At 30.6% G+C, this 19,219-nt stretch overlaps 1 protein-coding gene across 2 annotated transcripts; it reads left to right on the top strand.

Annotated features, from left to right (window-relative positions):
- The first annotated feature begins 60 nt into the window (after positions 1-60).
- On the top strand, positions 61-16,856 carry LOC134714997 (rho-related BTB domain-containing protein 2-like). Of its 2 annotated transcripts, none has more exons than XM_063576810.1 (9): positions 61-166; positions 1,929-2,150; positions 2,998-3,101; positions 3,831-4,022; positions 5,411-6,231; positions 7,565-7,683; positions 8,357-8,596; positions 9,945-10,093; positions 10,584-16,856. In XM_063576810.1, exons 2-9 carry the CDS (start codon positions 1,959-1,961, stop codon positions 10,759-10,761), a joined length of 1,995 nt encoding a protein of 664 aa, XP_063432880.1. In that variant the 5' UTR covers positions 61-166; positions 1,929-1,958; the 3' UTR covers positions 10,762-16,856. The 2 variants fall into 2 exon arrangements, with proteins under 2 accessions (XP_063432880.1, XP_063432879.1); XM_063576809.1 differs by lacking the exon at positions 61-166 and adding an exon at positions 1,239-1,428.
- Positions 16,857-19,219: the final 2,363 nt, after the last annotated feature.

The raw sequence follows: 19,219 nt of genomic DNA, 5'->3' as shown, positions 1-19,219 counted from the left end.
TTGTTTTGATTGAAATTGCAGAAGACAAACCGGAGTAAACCTAATTCTGAACAATTTGATATTTTAAGAACCAAGCGTAGCCTTTGTTGATAAATAATCCGACAACGAAATAAACAACGTTCTGTTTGAACACGTAATATTTGATGCGAAGAAACAAAGATGACAGGTTTTATTTCACACATTATCTTTTGATAAATACTTATTTACTCAATATCTAATCAGATTAGTTTTATTCTTTTGTTATACAATAGATGGTCACATCTTGCGATGATGAGTCACATAAAAGGAGAGGGAATAAAATGCATCCAAGCGTAAATTTATTTCCATATGTACATGTGACAACTTAATGTTTAGCTAAGCTTTATATCAATATTAATTATCTTTAACTGATAAAAGATGTACGCCTTTTTGAATAAAATATTTAATAGATCTTGAGATTTACAAATATAAAGATGCATGTTTCTGTTTGGAAAGTTTAGACTTCCTCATTATACTTGGACTTTGGAGAGTGTCTATGATGGAATATTTTGTAGTGATATATGTAAGGGAAGCTACTGTTCTAAGCTTCTTTCGGTTCGATATTTGTTAAAATATCTTTAATGTGATTCGATAGGTTATAGGGGGTGGGTCTTTTCACCACCGAACACCACCGCACACCGCCGAACACCTCAAAAACCACCAACCACTAAGAAAAACTTTGATATTATATAATTAAACGATCAAATAAATTAAATTACATATAAATTAATCAATTTTTCGATTTTTATGGGCATCATTTTCATGTTAAAATCGAAAATCAATATAAGGAAAAACGTCTCCGGATTCATCACTTTCCGGATTACATTGCGCGTGTTATAAAATTCAAATATATTCATAATTAGTAATCAGTTCAAGTATCCTGGATCTCTGTTCATTGGTTAGATTTTGATATTTTTCTCTTTTATTATTTTTGGTACAACTATTTTATAGAAGAGTTAGAAGAAGAAAAAATGACAAAAATATATTTGTGTCCATGAGCCGATGATGATGAGGGTCAGCGGAGTTCAAAAAGTGGGGTGTTATAAGACTCTTCCTTTCTGTTTTCTGTAGATATTTGGACTTTTAATCTTCACATTGATAACGATAAAAGACAAAATAATGAACTTTTGGGGTGTTCGGTGGTGTTTGGCGGTGTGCGGTGGTGTTCGGTGGTGAAAAGACCTACCGGGTTATAGGACTAGAATAATCATTACTTACCACTATTTTTGGACAAAATTGAACTAAAATTGTCAAAATCAGTTGATTTTTATATCTTATTAAAGGTTTTATTATTGTCATGTACAATCACGGCTGGTAATCTACACATGCAGAACATTTGGTTCTGCAATGAAAACAGTGAGAGGATTTTCTGGTTGTGCTTGAGTGGAGCAATTGACACCGCTTCGAAAGGTTTATACATTTCTAAATCGCAATTTTCTTATTTGACTGATCAAAATATTAAAAATCGGAGAATGCTATGCTGTGGTGAATACTTGAACAAAAAAGATACATGTATCATTTACTGTTGTACGTGGAGTTGAACTTCTACAAAATCAGTTGCCGCACGAGAATTTGCCTAAAAAATTGACATTTAGATTTTAAATTGGTTGTAATTACATGTACACACCCTCAAGTTCAAATTTACTTTTTATTCAGTCAATGGGTATGAATGACATTTTGGGCGACGTGTAATCTATATTATTATCAATTAAAAAACATAATGATGACAATGAAAACATTTTAATGTTTTTGTGTTACATTTTATGTATACATTTTTTGCATTTAAATGCAAACACATATACATGTACAATGTACATTTGTACTTATTGTTCAATCAACACTCCATGAAGTCATTGAAAAATAAAACACAATTAGTGTTAAATATATATATTTGCTTCTTTCATTGACAGGTTTAACCAGATAAACATATAAATATAAAAATGGTTCAAACAGCAAATCTGCCAAAAGATAATTATGAGTTTGTGAAATGTGTGGTGGTTGGTGATGGAGGTGTTGGAAAAACATGTCTGACATGTGCCTGGTCAGTTGGCACTACATACAAACTGGAAAGCCTGGTCAAGTCACATGTATCTACAGTCTTTGCTATCGATCATTTCATAAAAGACAAACAGGTATGCTGTTCTGAATAAATGAGAAAGTAGAAGGTACATGTACATTTGGGGGTTTATATGTGTCTATAAACTTGAATAGAAAATAAAATGTGATTAGTTTCATTATTGATGACATTTTGAACTTGCTTGATATTGACCTTTATGATTAAAATGTATTAGGTGCATACAATTTGACCTTGGGTCATTGAAGTAATAAACATCCAATTCTGTAATAAACAAACCTGACTTCAGGTACAGTCGGTAAAGAGCACATGCACCACTCAAATTGTTTTTTTAACTGCAGAAAAAGAAAATTCTTTGCCTTTTCAAAACTGCTAATGAGTAAAATATTTTGAAGTGAAATAGCAATCTTTCATTGAAAATGTTGAAATACATAAGTTGAACTCTAAATACTGCAATTTTTTTTTCAAAGATACAGTTTATTAAATATACAATCATTCCCTCCTCCCCCCCACAAAAAAATTTAAGATAATGTTCTTTTCTAGAAATAAAGTACAGTACATTGTACATGTACATGTACATGCATATTTTTTGCACCCAGCTCTTTTTGTAAGATAATTCATAAAGCTACAAGATTATAAGAAACTGTCCTCTGAAGATTTTCTTACACCTACATGTACTTTTATAATAATTTTTTTTTATGGACACCTCTGTACATTTTTTATTTACAAATTATTGTGGAAACTGATATAGCAGATGTGGTATGAGCCCCAATGAGACAACTCTCCATCCATCACGACCTATGTTTGTTTAAGTCAATTAGGTTTCTGATATATTTTGGTATAATTGTTTAAGATTTTATACGTATCTTACAAGTCTTATAATTGTTTTTAAAATATTGTTTTAGGTATCTGACAGATCTTGGTGCAATGTGGATGGGGTACCAGTTTGTTTACATCTCTGGGATACATTCGGTTACCATGATAAAGATAGGGGATTTGCTTATAAAGGGTAAGTTTTGGAAAGAAATTTGTATAAGAGGGTCTAAGTAATGCATTATTACAGAAATTTCTTAATTGAAATGGATACATATATAATGAAAACAAGGTAAACATTCAAAATATGAAAAGTTAGCGTTTTTCACTTCAAAAAAGGAAGAATACTGGGTCAACAATGTAGACAGCAAACTAAAGTGATCCTTATGATTTGTTGTAGTCAGGAGAAACAAATATTTTTAAAGGACTAATACTGGTTGCTTGTTATTTTAAACATGGGAGATAATTTTGTGCACTTGATCTGGTCTTCCATGAACTGATCAATTGACTACACAAACATAATATGGTTAAAAGAATTGTTCAATCATACATTGTACATGGTTGGAGGCAACATTTCAGGTCATTTCTTTTGTTTATGAAATTTAAGTATCAGGTTTTACAGAACGATTAGGCTCTTGAACTATTAAAAAAAATATATAGGGGAATATCCTACATACTTTGCTATGATTTTGCTGCACTAAGTGCTACGATACAAGGAAGGTTCTAATATTCATTTTGTATGTATGGAAGACCGTCTAGTATTCAATATAAAAAAATCTATGTATAAGCACCTAGTGAACATTCTTTTATATAGGTCACATCACTCATTTTAATAAATAACAATACACATTTAACCAAATAGTAGTTCAGACAAGGTTAATTCAAGATTAACTTTAATTGATAAATTTTCTGTCATTATTTACAGGGCAGATGTAGTTTTGCTTTGCTTCAGTGTTGTCAAACCTTCATCTTTGGACAGTGTCATAAGATTTTGGGTTTCGGAGATAAAGTCAAAAAGTAGCACAACACCTATAGTGTTGGTTGGTACCCAGGCTGACATGAGATACAATTGTTATGACGATGGCTACAAAGCTATGGACAAAGGTCTGGTGTACAAGTAAGTTGTGTGTGAGGTCATGGAGTTTAACATAAATAAATTACCACATTTTACCACGGGTTGGCCCTTTATGACAAATATTTTACCCTGAGCGATAGCGAGGGGTAAAATATCGGCATAAAGGGACAACCCGTGGTAAAATCTAGATATATTCAAGCCCCCATGAATTATTTCGATTCTAATAGGACAAATATGGTAATTCTTTTGGATCGAAGCGCTCTAGATAGAGGCTGACATTTGCCGTTCCCATAAATAAACGCACCATTCAATTGGCGTAAAAGAACGGACCAAACTGAATTAGTGACATGCTAAACTATTTACAATAATGATTTTAGAGAGTTTTGTGTGAATTTAATGATAATTTACTTATATGTCTTATATATTTAAAAAAAATTGGCTTATATCGCAATTTAGCATCGTTTGTTTACGTTTTCTAGTTGTGATGATTTTCGGTTTCACAAGCGTGTATTTACCATAAAATGCTTATATTCTGACGTCGTTGTTCTATGACGTCAGGTAGCTCATTGATTAAAATACATATGACTTTGGAGTACAATAGGAACAGCCCTATCAATATATTCATATTTTACCACGGGTGTGTACTCAAAGCGTATGAAGGACGTCATGTTAGAATGTTTGTTATATGTACTTGTAATACACAGAGATATTGATAAGACATTTACTATGTGTAAATTTGATAGTATCTATGTACTTATGAAGATAACACATGTACATGTATGTGTGTCCAAAAATTTCTGATATAGACATTATTCAAAATAATATCTCTGAATTGTATGAAATTCGCACTTACACTGTATGTACAAATGTACATGTAAGAAAAAAATGACAAAGGAATAAAATTGAAAATGAAAATGGAAACCTATATTTTTAGGTAAACCTATGGTAAACTTCATCTATAATATGAAAAGAGTTTCATAGAAAACTATAATGGATAAACAAAATCTCTGTCCAGCAAAAACAAAAGAACAAGAAAACAAGTATTATTGCACAAACAGCTCCCTTAACCCAATAGTCTTATTGCATAATTTATGACAATGATTAATATTTTATGACAATGGTTATACTTTATGACAATGACTATACTTTATGACAATGACTTTACTTCATGACAATGATTATACTTCATGACAATGATTATACTTCATGACAATGACTATACTTTATGACAATGATTGTACTTTATGACAATGATTATACTTCATGACAATGACTAAATTTTATGACAATGATTATAATTCATGACAATGATTATAACAAATGAGCTTTTGAGGATGATTATAATTCATGATAATGATAAATGATAATGATGATGATGATAAATGCAGCTATTGCTTGTTTATGAAAAAAACAAATATTTTATGTTTTAGAGAAGTAAAACCAGAACATGTTATTTTACCAGAAAAAGGGAGAACAGTTGCAAAGCAGATAGGTGCACCATACTATGAAACAAGTGTTTTAACACATCATGGTGTGGATGATGTCTTTTTTAATGTAATCAGAGCAGCCATGATTGAAAGAAGAAAGATCAAATTTTGGAGTCCACAACTACGCAGAATAAAATATCCACTCATCCAAAAGCCAATGGAATGGCCAATGAGATTGTTTCCAGAGATAAAAGTCCCTGAGAGTACAATAAATGAAGAACTTGCTGAGATACATACCAGACAAAATGTTGGAGATATGTTGATTAGTGTGCGGGATGTCTGCTTTACAGCTCATAGGGTAATACTGGCTTCCTCATGTCAAATATTTGAAGAAATTTTAATGGCAGACTATTGTAGTCATGACAAATCTGCTGTCAAAACTTCTGAGACAACACAGCAGACAGCATTTTGCCATGACATTAAATTACCAGGATTTGAAACTATTGAATACAAGCAATGTCAGGACCCATTCAATAGGATGCATGGAGAAATGATCACTGTATTAACTGTAGCAAGGGAAGTAACTCCTCTTGCTTTGCAATATGTATTAGAGTATTTATATACTGGCACAGCAAAAGAAGACTTTGACATCTTACCGGAAGCCAAACAAGCTGCTGAGCTTCTCCAGTTAAAAGATTTACTTTTGCAGATTTCTAATCTTCAATCAAAGGAAGCTTTCCTGAACTCAAAATTACAAAAGCAATTTAGACATGATAGATGTGATGCTTTAAACAGAATGGCTATTCACAAAGGAGCATTTACAGGTAACAATCTTGATATTACTTAAGGATGTTTGCTACTCTGTTTTAAAATAACAAGCTTTTTAAAAAAAAAAAACTGCTTGCAATTGATATTATATAGTATATAGATCAAAAAACAATTTTAAAAATGAAAGGTTCATGTGCTTGTTTCAGGATATATATATAAGCCATTGAAAATTTGGCAGGAAATAATTCTCTCTAGATTTTTCATACACTTAACATTTGTACCTTTCTTCTTTCAAAAAACAATGTAGAAATAGATAGGATTTAGTAATAATTTGTTAGATGACATTTACACTATATGTTATCAAATAATTGAGAGAAAAGAAGTGGTTAGTGGGCTTGATTTTTACTGGCACTTCATAGAAAAAACCTGAGGATTCTGAATACTGTAAACCAACTTATTTTCGCGAGCAATTGACGACTTTCGCGAGTAGAAAAATAACGCCAATATAAATCGTCGTCAATCTTTGATCTTTACTTAATAAATGTCATCAAGTTAATCAGATAATTGCTAAATTAAAAAGCCACAAAGTTGTCAAGAAAGGGTAAAACATGAAATACAGTATCCGCGAAAATAAGTTGGTTTACAGTATATATCTGGCAAATATTCAAAAACAAGAGAAGCAGCATTCCTTGAATGTAATTTAACTCTTCCAGAATTTTATCATCCTTTTGCATACATTTGATCAAAACAGATATTTAATGTAAAGTCTAATATGGAAAACACAGTCTTCTTTAAATTTTGTCTCAAATTTTGTTGACTTAGAATTTCACAATAAGTTAAAAGTTTGCAGTTAATAAGTTGAAATATAGTAATTTATATCAATTTACTCTGTTTGAGTTAAATTTAGAATTGTTCAAGTTTTGCCTGATTAAATTGTTTTTTTTCTGACTAATGTTATATGTGGTAACTGATGAGAAAGCTACAGTTTTCCATTGATAATCATATACATTGTTTTGAATCAAGAACAGTTATAATCATTAAACCAATGTGAACTAAATATAACAATAGACTTGGAAAATAAAGATGTTTTTATTATGGTTGTGTGCACATGAAGCTGAATATAATGAAATAGTAAATTTATGGCCTAGAATTAATTGTAACCCCTATTTTCAGAAAACATAACTTACCCCGGTAACTTAAAAAAAAAGTAAATTCTTGTAGTAGATCCCCTATTATGTATCTATTTTGCTTCCAAATGAGGACAGAAATGTATGAACGTACTATAGTGTCTGTTGACTCTGTTCATCCATAAGTAACTTAGTAATGTCCACAGTACTTAAAAGGATTTTAACTAAATTTATACATTATACATTGAAAACTTGTTTTCAGATGTAAAGTTTTCCTTGGATGATGATATTGTAAGTGCCCACAAACCATTATTAATGGCACGTTGTGACATGATGGCTGCCATGTTTACAGCTAATTTCATGGAGGCCTCTGCTCCTGTGGTATGTTCAAGATTTTGAATTTTTATGATGCAATATAAAAGTCTGCATTTGCAATATAATGATATGATAACCATGATAACAAGGTTTACTAGGGACAGTTGATGACAACAGAACTGCTGACAATTTTTTTTTTTTTTGAAAAAAGAAAACAACACTGAAAATGAAAATTGTGGACAGAATAGCAAACAAAAGGATATCCATTTAGAACCTTCAACAAAAGGATCCATGGTTAACATGAAATAATCATATTAGTCATCAGTGCTTAATTATTTTAAAAATTCTGAAAAAAGAAAAGTCATTTATAAATTGTAATTTCTAAATCTTGTTCCAGATGTTAAATCCAAAGTCAAAACATGTCTCTCAGTTGTTGACAGGTGTGACTGTTGATGTGTTCCATGTTCATTAAATTTCAGATCCCCTTACCAGGTGTGCCTATTGATGTGTTCCATGTTCATTAAATTTCAGATCCCCTTACCAGGTGTGCCTATTGATGTGTTCCATGTTCATTAAATTTCAGATCCCCTTACCAAGTGTGCCTATTGATGTGTTCCATGTTCATTAAATTTCAGATCCCCTTACCAGGTGTGCCTATTGATGTGTTCCATGTTCATTAAATTTCAGATCCCCTTACCAGGTTTGCCTATTGATGTGTTCCATGTTCATTAAATTTCAGATCCCCTTACCAGGTGTGACTGCTGATGTGTTCAAGGTTTTACAAGAGTTTCTGTACACTGGTTGTGTAACAAATGTAATGGATGTGGATTGTCTGGCTTTGATAGAAGTGGCCAACAGGTTCTGTCTTCCAAGGTTTGTCAAGTTGATAGAGAATGCCATTGTAGAACAGTTCCAGATGTGGGATGACCAGAAAGTCAACATTTTAGAAGATGTCATTCTCTTGATAGAACCATCACATGTAAGAAAGTAGTAGATATGTTTAATTACTTTAATATATAGAATTTTGTTCTCAATATTATGTGAGCATCAAAATATTATGTTCTGACTTAAGCTTGTGTAAGTACTTTTGTTAAAACAACAGCAGGCCAAGTATTAGTTCTAACATCAATGTAAATACATTGCTTTCAAGGGTAATGATTCAAAATGTACGGGTAATAAAGTGTATACCTATTTAATTTGTTCAGGGTCAAATGCATGGTTACCTGTTCTTCCCCCATTTGCAGTTCAGTTTAAGTAAAAATTCTTCATTGAAACAATATATATTAAAAATTGTGCAAAACATTTGATTTGTAAGTGGTACTTTAGCATTTATAGGAGTGTTATTGAAATTGAAAATTGAAGAATGCGAGGGAATCAGACTTTGGACAGGTTAACTTGCAAACTCTATCACAGTATGGAATTCAACTTTCCACCATAGCAAATGAATTAAACAAGGTGTAAAATATGAACTTGCTCACAGAAGATTTGGCTGAGTTCCAGTAAAAACAATTGATTGAATATACATGTACTAAATGCTTTGATAAAAAATAATTATAAATGGACTGAATTTCAAGTTTTTAGTCAGCTGTCCCAAAGGGCCAAGTGAGATTTTCTCATCACTTGTCGTCCGTCCTCTATCGTACGTCATCTGACGTGGTCCTTAACTTTTACAAAAATCTTCTCCTCTTCAACTACATGGTCAAATTTAACCAAACTTGGCCACTATCATCATTGGGTTATATAGATTAAAAAATGTGTGCAGTGACCCAGCCAACCAACCAAGATGGCCGCCATGACTGAAAATAGAACATAGGGGTAAAATGTAGATATTGGCTTATAGCTCAGAAACCAAAGTATTTAGGCAAATCTAACAGGATCAAATTGTTTATTAAGTAAATGTCTATTTGCCCTGAAATTTTCAGATGAATTGGACAACCAGTTGTTGGGTTGCTGTCCCCAAATTGGTAATTTTTAAAGAAAATTTTGACGTTTTTGGTTATTATCTTGAATACTATTATAGATAGAGATAAAGTGTAAACAGCAATAATGTTCAGCAAATTAAGATCTACAAATAAGTTACATGGCTAAAATGGTCAGTTGACCACTTAGGAGTTAGTGCCTTTTATAGTAATTTTTTAACAATTTCATTAATGTGGTAAATTTTTGAAATTTTTTACAAAATAATTTCCTCTGTTTCAATGGGCAAAGTTCATTATAGACAGAGATAATTGTAAGTAGCAAGAACCTTCAGTAAAGTAAGAACTTCAAACACATCACCATCACCAAAACACAATTTTGTCATGAATCCATCTGTGTCCTTTTTTCAGTTACACAATGCATACCAGCTTGCTGCTTGGTGTTTAGAATATGTTTGTCAACATTATCCAGACGCATGGAAATACAACAAACATTACATGCAGGCATTATCCAAAGACAATCTGAAATTTTTGGAAAAAAACAGATGGACGCCAGCATGGTAAATTTATATTCTATATTTAACGCAATCTTCTGAATTATCAGTTAATTTAAGTGTTATTACTTCTACTTACAGCTCCTTGACAATGTATGGTATTGTTATTTGTGGTATTATTATCATTTAAAATACTAGGACTCCAACCTTGGAATGCAGGTTATACTTTTTATTGTATTTTAATATTTCTTATAGAACCATGTTTTTTTTCAAAAAGCATAATTAAAAAAAATATAAATTTTGAAATCTTCTGGATTACATATTACAGGCTGGCGAAAGGATGATTTAAGTCACCAAAGAATTTTAAAACTTGCGGGGCTGACTGACTTCTGTGCGAAGTCAAATCCCAATCAAATCAGTATAAGGGAGCCAATTCTTGATTTACATGTCGCACAGGTAAACAAAAATTGCAACTGACAATAAAAATCAAGATTATGCCTAGTGAGAAATACATGCATTTTAAAGAATCTATGTATATCCAACATGAATTTTGCAGGTATGTAAATGAATATGAGTTGTATAACAATGCTATCAATGAAGACAGCAAGAAGAGACTAATACAGAGACAGGCACAGTTCACACGATTACAGCGATGTACAACAGCATGTCTTTGCTTCAGACGACCTTCAAGATTTGCATTTGAAGATACTGATATAGAAGAAGTGCAGGGTTGAATATGAGAACAAAAAATTATGAAAAAAGCCAGTGAATCAACAATACTAGCATTTCATTGGTTATCATTTGAGGTTTGCTCATCTGTCGTTTCCATGGCTACTGTATCTGGTGTGTTCAGCAACTGTTGTCATGGACCACTGTTATTATTTTAGAATGTTAAATTTAAATACTCATTGAATACAATGTCCCTGTGGTTTAGATTATTTGATATCAGCCATATTGAACCAAAATTTAATTTTAAGAAAAAAGCAAAATATTTTCTTCAAAACTAATTTTATAGGAAATTTAATTCAATAAAGATTATAAGCTGTCTTATTTAACGCAAATGACCACATACTTAATAGCAAAGATTGATTAATACATGTTAAATGTGCATGTTCTTGAAATTTCTGTTATTGACGCTTTAACAGTCAAACAAGAATATCTGTATTGCAACATGAAAAGTAATATTGTAAAGAACATGATAGTTTATATATTTTTTTTGTTACTTACAATAAAGGAGTATGTTCGATAAGGTCATAAAATGGCCCCGTTTTTTTGCGTAAATTTAAAATTCGGATTTACCGACCAATATCACGCTAAATTATAGCCAACACATTGACTAGCTAGGATGTGAACCATTTTGTTGAAAATTTTACGTTTCTGCGTTTCATTATGACGTCACAAGTTGTACTCATATTGATTTTTCATGAAAAAATCAAGGAAAATGGGTGAATTTTCATAGATCATTGGACAGGCAACATAGAGCGCATACGTCGACAACAAAGATCTTTTAAAATAATGTTTGTGAAGACATTTCAAATTTTTTATTTGAGTCTTAAGCTTGTCAACGCCTGCGCTCTATGTTTCCTTGTCCTTTATTTGGCCAAAATCTAGCTGATTTTGTCATATTTCACCAAAATCCCTTATCTTGACCTTTTTTGGATGTAAAAATCAACGTCATAGAATTAAACTTTGACAAAAACAGTTCTGTTTAACTTTCTAACATGTCTTTAAGGCAACTTTAGACATTTATTATCTTTTAACTCTGAACTTTATAATTGGGGCCAAATATGACCCTTACCGAACTTACTCCTTTGATATAAAAATGTTTTTCTCAGGGTAAAAATCTGCTCTATAATGAGTTATTTGAATATTGAATCTAATAATTTTAAAAATGACAAAAACTTTGTGGTCATGAGTTCATAGATCTTAAATCATAAATTTCAATCAATACTTCACATGAAATATAGTAGGATATTGACACTTTTTATTTGTTACAATGAATTAAATAATTGAATATTAAAATTTTTGTTTGTAAAGTCAGTAACATGTAAACACATTTGTAAGATATTTTTTTTTTTTTTTTTTTATTATCTCTGCACTGTTTATCATGCTTATGAGGGTGAAATAAAGTTTGTGTTAGGGTATGTATTTTTTGGGGTAAAGGCAATGTGCATTACTTGAAATTTTTGTTGGTTTATATAGTAAACAGCAATACTTTTACAGTTCCTATTTAAAAAGCTTTTATGACAGCAATATTTTGCAATTACTTTATATGTTTATAAAGCTTGTATGCCATTCAAATATATATTTTTTAATTATTCCAAAGTCATGTAAGGTCAAGGCCTTGTAAGTTATTTCCTTTTTAACTTGATTTTATATAAATATACATCCTATAAAATGAAAAAACTTAAATTTAGTACACTAGTTTCAAAATAAAAGTTTTGTTACTAACATTCACATCTTTAAGAACTTTATATATATATATATATATATTGATTTATAATTATTGATTTTTTTACCTGTGTCTTTAGTGATACTTGTTGAAAGTCTGTTAGTGCAAGTTCATTGGTATTATATTAGCAGGAACCCTCAAACACACACATACATATATATAACCATAACCTTTTGTAATGTCAAATGTTAAAAATAAAATATAAAGCTACCAACGATCAATTTCCATAGTTCAACTTTTATTTTTATTATTTAAATGTCTGAGAAATAGTTATTTTTAAATTTGAATGGCAAAATGCTTGTTACTGACTGTATATAACTATATATATATACTTTATCTTAATTTATATGGTATTTGGTATTTTTAATTTTATGTTGTTGTTCCTCATTCATACTGGCTTATCAGTCATGATGTCTGGTTCATATTTGTTGTCAGTGGTGACATGTAGGCTATGTTGTTTCATTTGTATGATTTTTTGGGGATTTTTTTTTTAACATCTGAATTTTATTGACTAAAGACAATATGTACATTTATTGACAAAGGTATGATTATAATTCATGTTGAGAACAAAAAATGAGTCCTGAGTGCTTATGCTGTATTTTTTTAAATGAAATTCCAATAAGAGTGCTATTTTTTTTCTCACAAATTTTGATAGTGCTTCAGTTTGCTCAAGTGCTAAAACTAACAATACTTACATTGATAGTGCTTCTTTTTGCTTAAGTGCCCAAACTAACAAAACTTATTTTGATAGTGTTTCTGATAAGTCCAAGTGCTCAAACTAACAACACTTACATTGGTAGTGCTTCTATACTTGTCATTTTATAACATTAAGTGCTTCTGTAAATAACCTCAAAACGTGATAGGAAAAAATAAAAAGATTTTTAGACATGAGGCCAGCAATTTGTTGTTTTTAATGCTTGAACTCTGCCAGTACCTAAACAACTCAGAACATGTGTGTTGTTATGATGTTATTCAGGTGTTAAATTTACTAGTGGATGTTTTTGAATTAGTGAAAAACAGTTTAGATGTAAATGTGCCAATAAATTTAATGTAGGTATATTGTTACAATTTTAATGCAGGTTTTAAATTTACCTGCCAAATTTGTTTGAATTAGTAAAAAGCTATGTCGATACAAATGTGCCAATAAACTTGGTGAAGGTGTATTGTTAAAAATTTAAATACAGTTGTTTAATTTACTTGCCAATTTGTTTTAAATTAGTGATTTATTTTAGAGTGCCAAAGGAATATAAATCAGTCTTTTTATGCCAAATTATCTGTAGATTTTTATCAAAAATTAAACATGATTATTATTTGCATTGATTTTTAGCATTTTTACTGTTTTTTACATTTTTATTGGCACCTGGAATATTTACCTTTAAATTAATAAAATTGAACCTTTTTTTTTATTGTATTCGAACGAAAGACATTTATTGATATAAACAATCCAATGAACAAATACAAGTTTTTTTCTGTTTTTTTTTGTTAATTTGCTAGTTAAAATTATTACAACACAGGAGAAGTAATCAGCCCAATAATACATGATTAGGAATGTCCTGAGATTTATAATGTTCATTTAGATAAACTATAATCTGATTAATTTGGTAAATTTACACACTAAGTTTGCTACTCCCTTAGGGAAAGAATCTTATTCAATTGTGTTAGACCGCTTTTGGTTACAAATCTCTCTTGTTATACTTTTATCACAAACATGTCTTTATTATCTGTGAGTAAATTAGATCTGTACTAGAGATATTTTTTGGATTGTTAGTCTCTTTGATAGTTTTTTGTGCTTCATGCAGATCTGATCAGTCAAACCAAGTTTATTCTTATATTGTGCTGTTTCACCATTGTCCCTGGTTGGGGAGGATTGAGTGCTTACAAATAGTTTAAACCATGCCAACTTCTGTATGTGCCAGGCTCAAGTCATGACTTATAAAGTCTGTGATTCATAGGTTGTGTTTGGTTGCTGTCTGTCATACTTGTTTTTCATTTATTGTTTTATCACCAATCAGGTTGTTTGATTTTTCTTGTTGAATTTTCATGACAGGGCCTTTTATAGCTCCAAAGGATATGGGTTTTCCTATTGTTGAAGGCTGTACAGTGAATTATAATTGCTTACATTCATGCCATGTAGTCTCGGGTGGATAGTTGTCTCATTGCAATCAAACCACATTATTTTTGATAGTATCTGAAATTTCCAAATTACTAGTATCTAAATAATGTTCTATTGCTTTCATTTATCAATCTTATTGTTTTTAAATGTTAATTTCAAGAAATAAAAGAGGTGTTTCCTTATAGAATGATAAGTTTAATTTAGTTTCAAGTCTCTTCACCATTAGATAAACCTTTACATATCTGTTTCGGTTTTTTGTAAAGGTTTTACGAAGAGGAAGAGACTTCTTACATGATATGTAAAAATCCTTTTTGGAACTTCAATGTTCGTGAACTTAAATATAATTCTGTGTCATTGGGTTGCTGTCTCATTGACCTATATATCACATCTGATTTGATTTATATTTATTAAAAGGTTGTGATTTATGTTTATTAAAAGATTGTTATATTATTTACAAATATACTGTTTCTCTGATGAAATTAACAAAAATTCCTCTTGTGATAAAAAAAAGAATTACTTTGAGGATAATATATCAATAGTTTTTGGGGTGTTCAAAATCTTAACAACAGTGTAGAAAGCTTTTCTCAAATATTGATTATCCTAATGATGGGTTACCATAGTTAACTTGCAATCTTCTTATCGATGAGAAATAGATGATTACAATTTTAGTATTGCAATATTTGCATGATAATTTTATAGGTATGAGAACCAGTTACAAAGACTTCAAGTCACTAAGTAATAGAAATTCACCTTTAATCTGTGCATTGATGTGAGATATTAAATGTTTAGTTGCAAGACAAGAAGAAACTGTGTCAAATGAACCAAACACATATAAAGGAGGGCACACTATATTCTTGGACCAACAAAAAGCATTTGATCAGGCGGATTGGGAATGGATAGATTTTTGTTAACCAAAAACAAATTTCACACCTCTTCCTTTACTAGATCGTAAATTATGAATTTCTGTCACTTGAACAGGATTATCAAATACTATTTTTAAATAAATGACTTTTTTGGGGGCGAAAAATGTGAAAAGCTGATGATTGTAATTGGGAACTGAGGGAAACTGATTTTTAACCTATAGCTTTTATTATGTATTATATGTGAGATGTATAGTATATTGAACTGCAAATTTTTTTAATCAATTGTGGAAGACCATTGGAAGCAAAAATTTGCAACCCTTTTCTTATAAATGGTACTTGAATTGAAATGTTAACATATAACTTGCATATTGAGTACTATTAAATAACTGAAATAAGCAATTCTCAACTTATTTACTTGTCCAATTTTCAAGGAAAGTTGAAAAATATATTAGGCAAATTTAATTCTAAACAGACTTCAAATTGAAGTATTTTTTAAATACTTACATATTGTAGTGCCTTTCTGATGTATGTAAGTTGAATTTTTGATTTTTTTAATTAATTTTCCCAATCTTGCATAATTTCAGTGAAATGTGTAGAAAACTCTGCATTAAAATACACTTTCAAATCACTGAGTTTAAGATTTTTACACCAGCCGATGATTATATTAAATAACTAGTCAGTAGAAGTTTTGGATTGATGAAAGATTGTTCAAAGATAATATGCATTGATAGATATGAAGAATGTTTTTTTAAGTTAAAGAAAGTTAAAATGAATGATTTTTGTTAATTGTAATGGTTAGGGTAACTGCTAGATATAATTTTTCACCATTTGTCTTTCCAAGATTATTACTACTTTTAAAAATGTTATTGTTAATAGTTAATGTGGATTGTTTTGAAAATAATTATTTTATTTCACAGATTATATTGTGATAATCCACTATATGTAGTTAGAAGTAGAAATATAATCATTTCAATGCTATGTACCGGTATTCTTTATTTAGTAAGTATAGATTTGATGGGCTAAGGATCAAAATTTGTGTTTTATATATAAAAAGTGATAGTTTTAGAAGAATGAAACAAAATATGACAAGATTTAGATAAAGAAGTTATTCTATGATATTATTTTTTGTTATTTTCTTTTCCTTGTTATATAAGGGTATTTCTTTATTTTATAAATCAGTCTTCTATTTATCATGTTTATGATATATTCTATATCTCACGTAGCTTTATCATTTATTTGTGTTCACAGTTGGAGTAGGAACAGAGAGTGGGGGGTATTCTTCTATATGGTGTTCCCACCCCAGTGTTTAAAATGTATTTATTATCACCAGATCTGAAAATATATGTAGTACCTTTGAAAACTGATTGAAATTATATACTAGCTATATGGAAGTTAGATTGGGACTTATCTTGATTGACATGTTGAAGTTAGATTAGAGTGAAAGTACTGGACTAATTATGATTGACATGTTGGAGTTAGATTAGAGTGAAAGAACTGGACTAATCATGACTGACATGTTGAAGTTAGATTTTAGATTAGAGTGAAAGAACTGGACTAATCATGATTGACATGTTGAAGTTAGATTAGAGTGAAAGAACTGGACTAATCATGATTGACATGTTGAAGTTAGATTAGAGTAAAAGAACTGGACTAATCATGATTGACATGTTGAAGTTAGATTATAGTGAAAGAACTGGACTAATCATGATTGACATGTTGAAGTAAGATTATAGTGAAAGAACTGGACTAATCATGATTGACATGTTGAAGTTACAAAGTGTATCTATGTTGAAGTGTAGGATAACACATTGTGTTCATTGTGAGACAATCATTGCCATCTATCAAAACAACCATATGTCTTATTTTGTTTCTGAATAGATTGGTTATCATCTGTCTCTTAGCAGTGATGAGGTATAGAAAGTCACTATGAAAATAAATATGTAACCAGCATTAATGAGATGATATCTTTCAACCATTATGATGTTTCTGGCTATCATCTGTCTCTTATAAGTACTAAGATGTAGAAACTCATCATAGAAAGAGATATGTATAAAAACATTAACGTTACAACTAAACATCTTTTAATCATTTTTATGTTTCTAGTCTTATTTATCCATGTAGCTTTGTTATGCTTATATTTTGTGATATATTCAATTAAACAAATAAAAGTATAATGCATTTTTTCTTTAGCCTATAAAATGTCAAAAACGACTGAAATGTGAATGACAAATCTTTTAAAGCTTATAGCAAATTTCTAAATTTGAATTAACCGAATTGCAAACAGCATCTATATGTAGATAATACCTATGGATGAGGAAAACCACGATTAATTTTGGGTAAGTAAGGTCACAAACGCTTTTGATTAGATCAAATGTGAAGGTCAATGTATTTTGAAATTTGAATAAAAAGTTTGGTTTTTGAATGTTCATTTGTCCAACCTTTAGGGAAAAAATGGTCTGATGATATTTTATTAGGGGAGGACACCTCATTGGACAAAGGTTGAGGCAAAAAAAGGTTCAATTGGTTGATGAAAAAAGTAAAATCACAAAAATACTGAACTTAGAGGAAAATCAATTTGGAAAGTCAATAATCACATGGCAAAATCAAATAAAAAAACGCATAAAAAACGAATGGACAAGAACTGTCATATTCCTGACTTGGTACAGACATTTTTCAAATGTAGAAAATGGTGGATTAAACCTGGTTTTATAACGCTAACCCTCTTACTTTGATGACAGCCTCATCAAATTCCGTTGTATATCATTGAAGCGTTAACTAAACAGACACAATAAATAAAAAAGTCAAAAGTATGGGTACATCAGTCATCCTCGTATAGCAATTTTAAAAGGAACAATTTAACAGAACACAAAAACATCTATCTACAAACACATTCATTGATTTGTGTGTCTGACGTCAGAAAATTTTATATGTCGCAGAGATTTGTTGTTCAATGAAGCATTAAAGGTTAAGGCAAAAAGAGTTTCCTTTTGGCGAGGACGCCGCATTGGGGCAAAGGTTGAGACAAAAAAGGTTTCAGTGGACGATGTAGCCTTATTGGGAGAAAGGTAAAGGCAAATAAGTGGTTCCTTTGGGTGATGATGCCTCATTGAAATAAGGTAACTAAGGCAAAAATAGTTTTTATTGTACAAGGACGTCTCATTGGGGCAAAGGTTTAGGCAAAAAGAGGTTCAATTAGGGGAAAATCATCATTGGAACAAAAGTTAAGGAACAAAGAGGTTTCAGTGGGCAATATAGTCTCATTGGGAGAAAGGTTAAGGCAAAAAGTAATGCAGAAGTATGTACTTGCCTTTTGAAAGATTACGCCATTTCGTCGTCATCTTTAATTCGGAACCATCGTTTCAATTGAATTGGTGTTTTACCAAGACAAGGGGTTTTACTGTTTCTACTTTTCAGTACGAACATAGGCTCTTGGTTTAGGAATGGAGCAAATGTTTTATTTTAAGCATATTTGATGCCACAAGGGAAACGTTAAGGGATACATGAATATCAAAATTATAAAAGTCTTCTCTTACTCGTGATTTATGGATTTCACTGGCTCTGCTACATAACAACCAATAATTTTATTTACAATGATTATGATTAATGACACATATGTCAATATATGTTGAAATTAAAGCAAAGACTTCCTTGAGGCAGAGTTTTAAGTATAGACCAAAAAGGTTTCAAGAAGGTATTCTTACCATGTAATGTTGTCATTTTAGCGGTATATTTAAAATTGTCATGAAGCACAAGGTTTGGCTAGC

Source organism: Mytilus trossulus, chromosome 4, assembly GCF_036588685.1.
Source record: "Mytilus trossulus isolate FHL-02 chromosome 4, PNRI_Mtr1.1.1.hap1, whole genome shotgun sequence".
Lineage (NCBI taxonomy): Eukaryota > Metazoa > Mollusca > Bivalvia > Mytilida > Mytilidae > Mytilus > Mytilus trossulus.
This window is presented reverse-complemented; position numbering and strand designations above follow the sequence as displayed.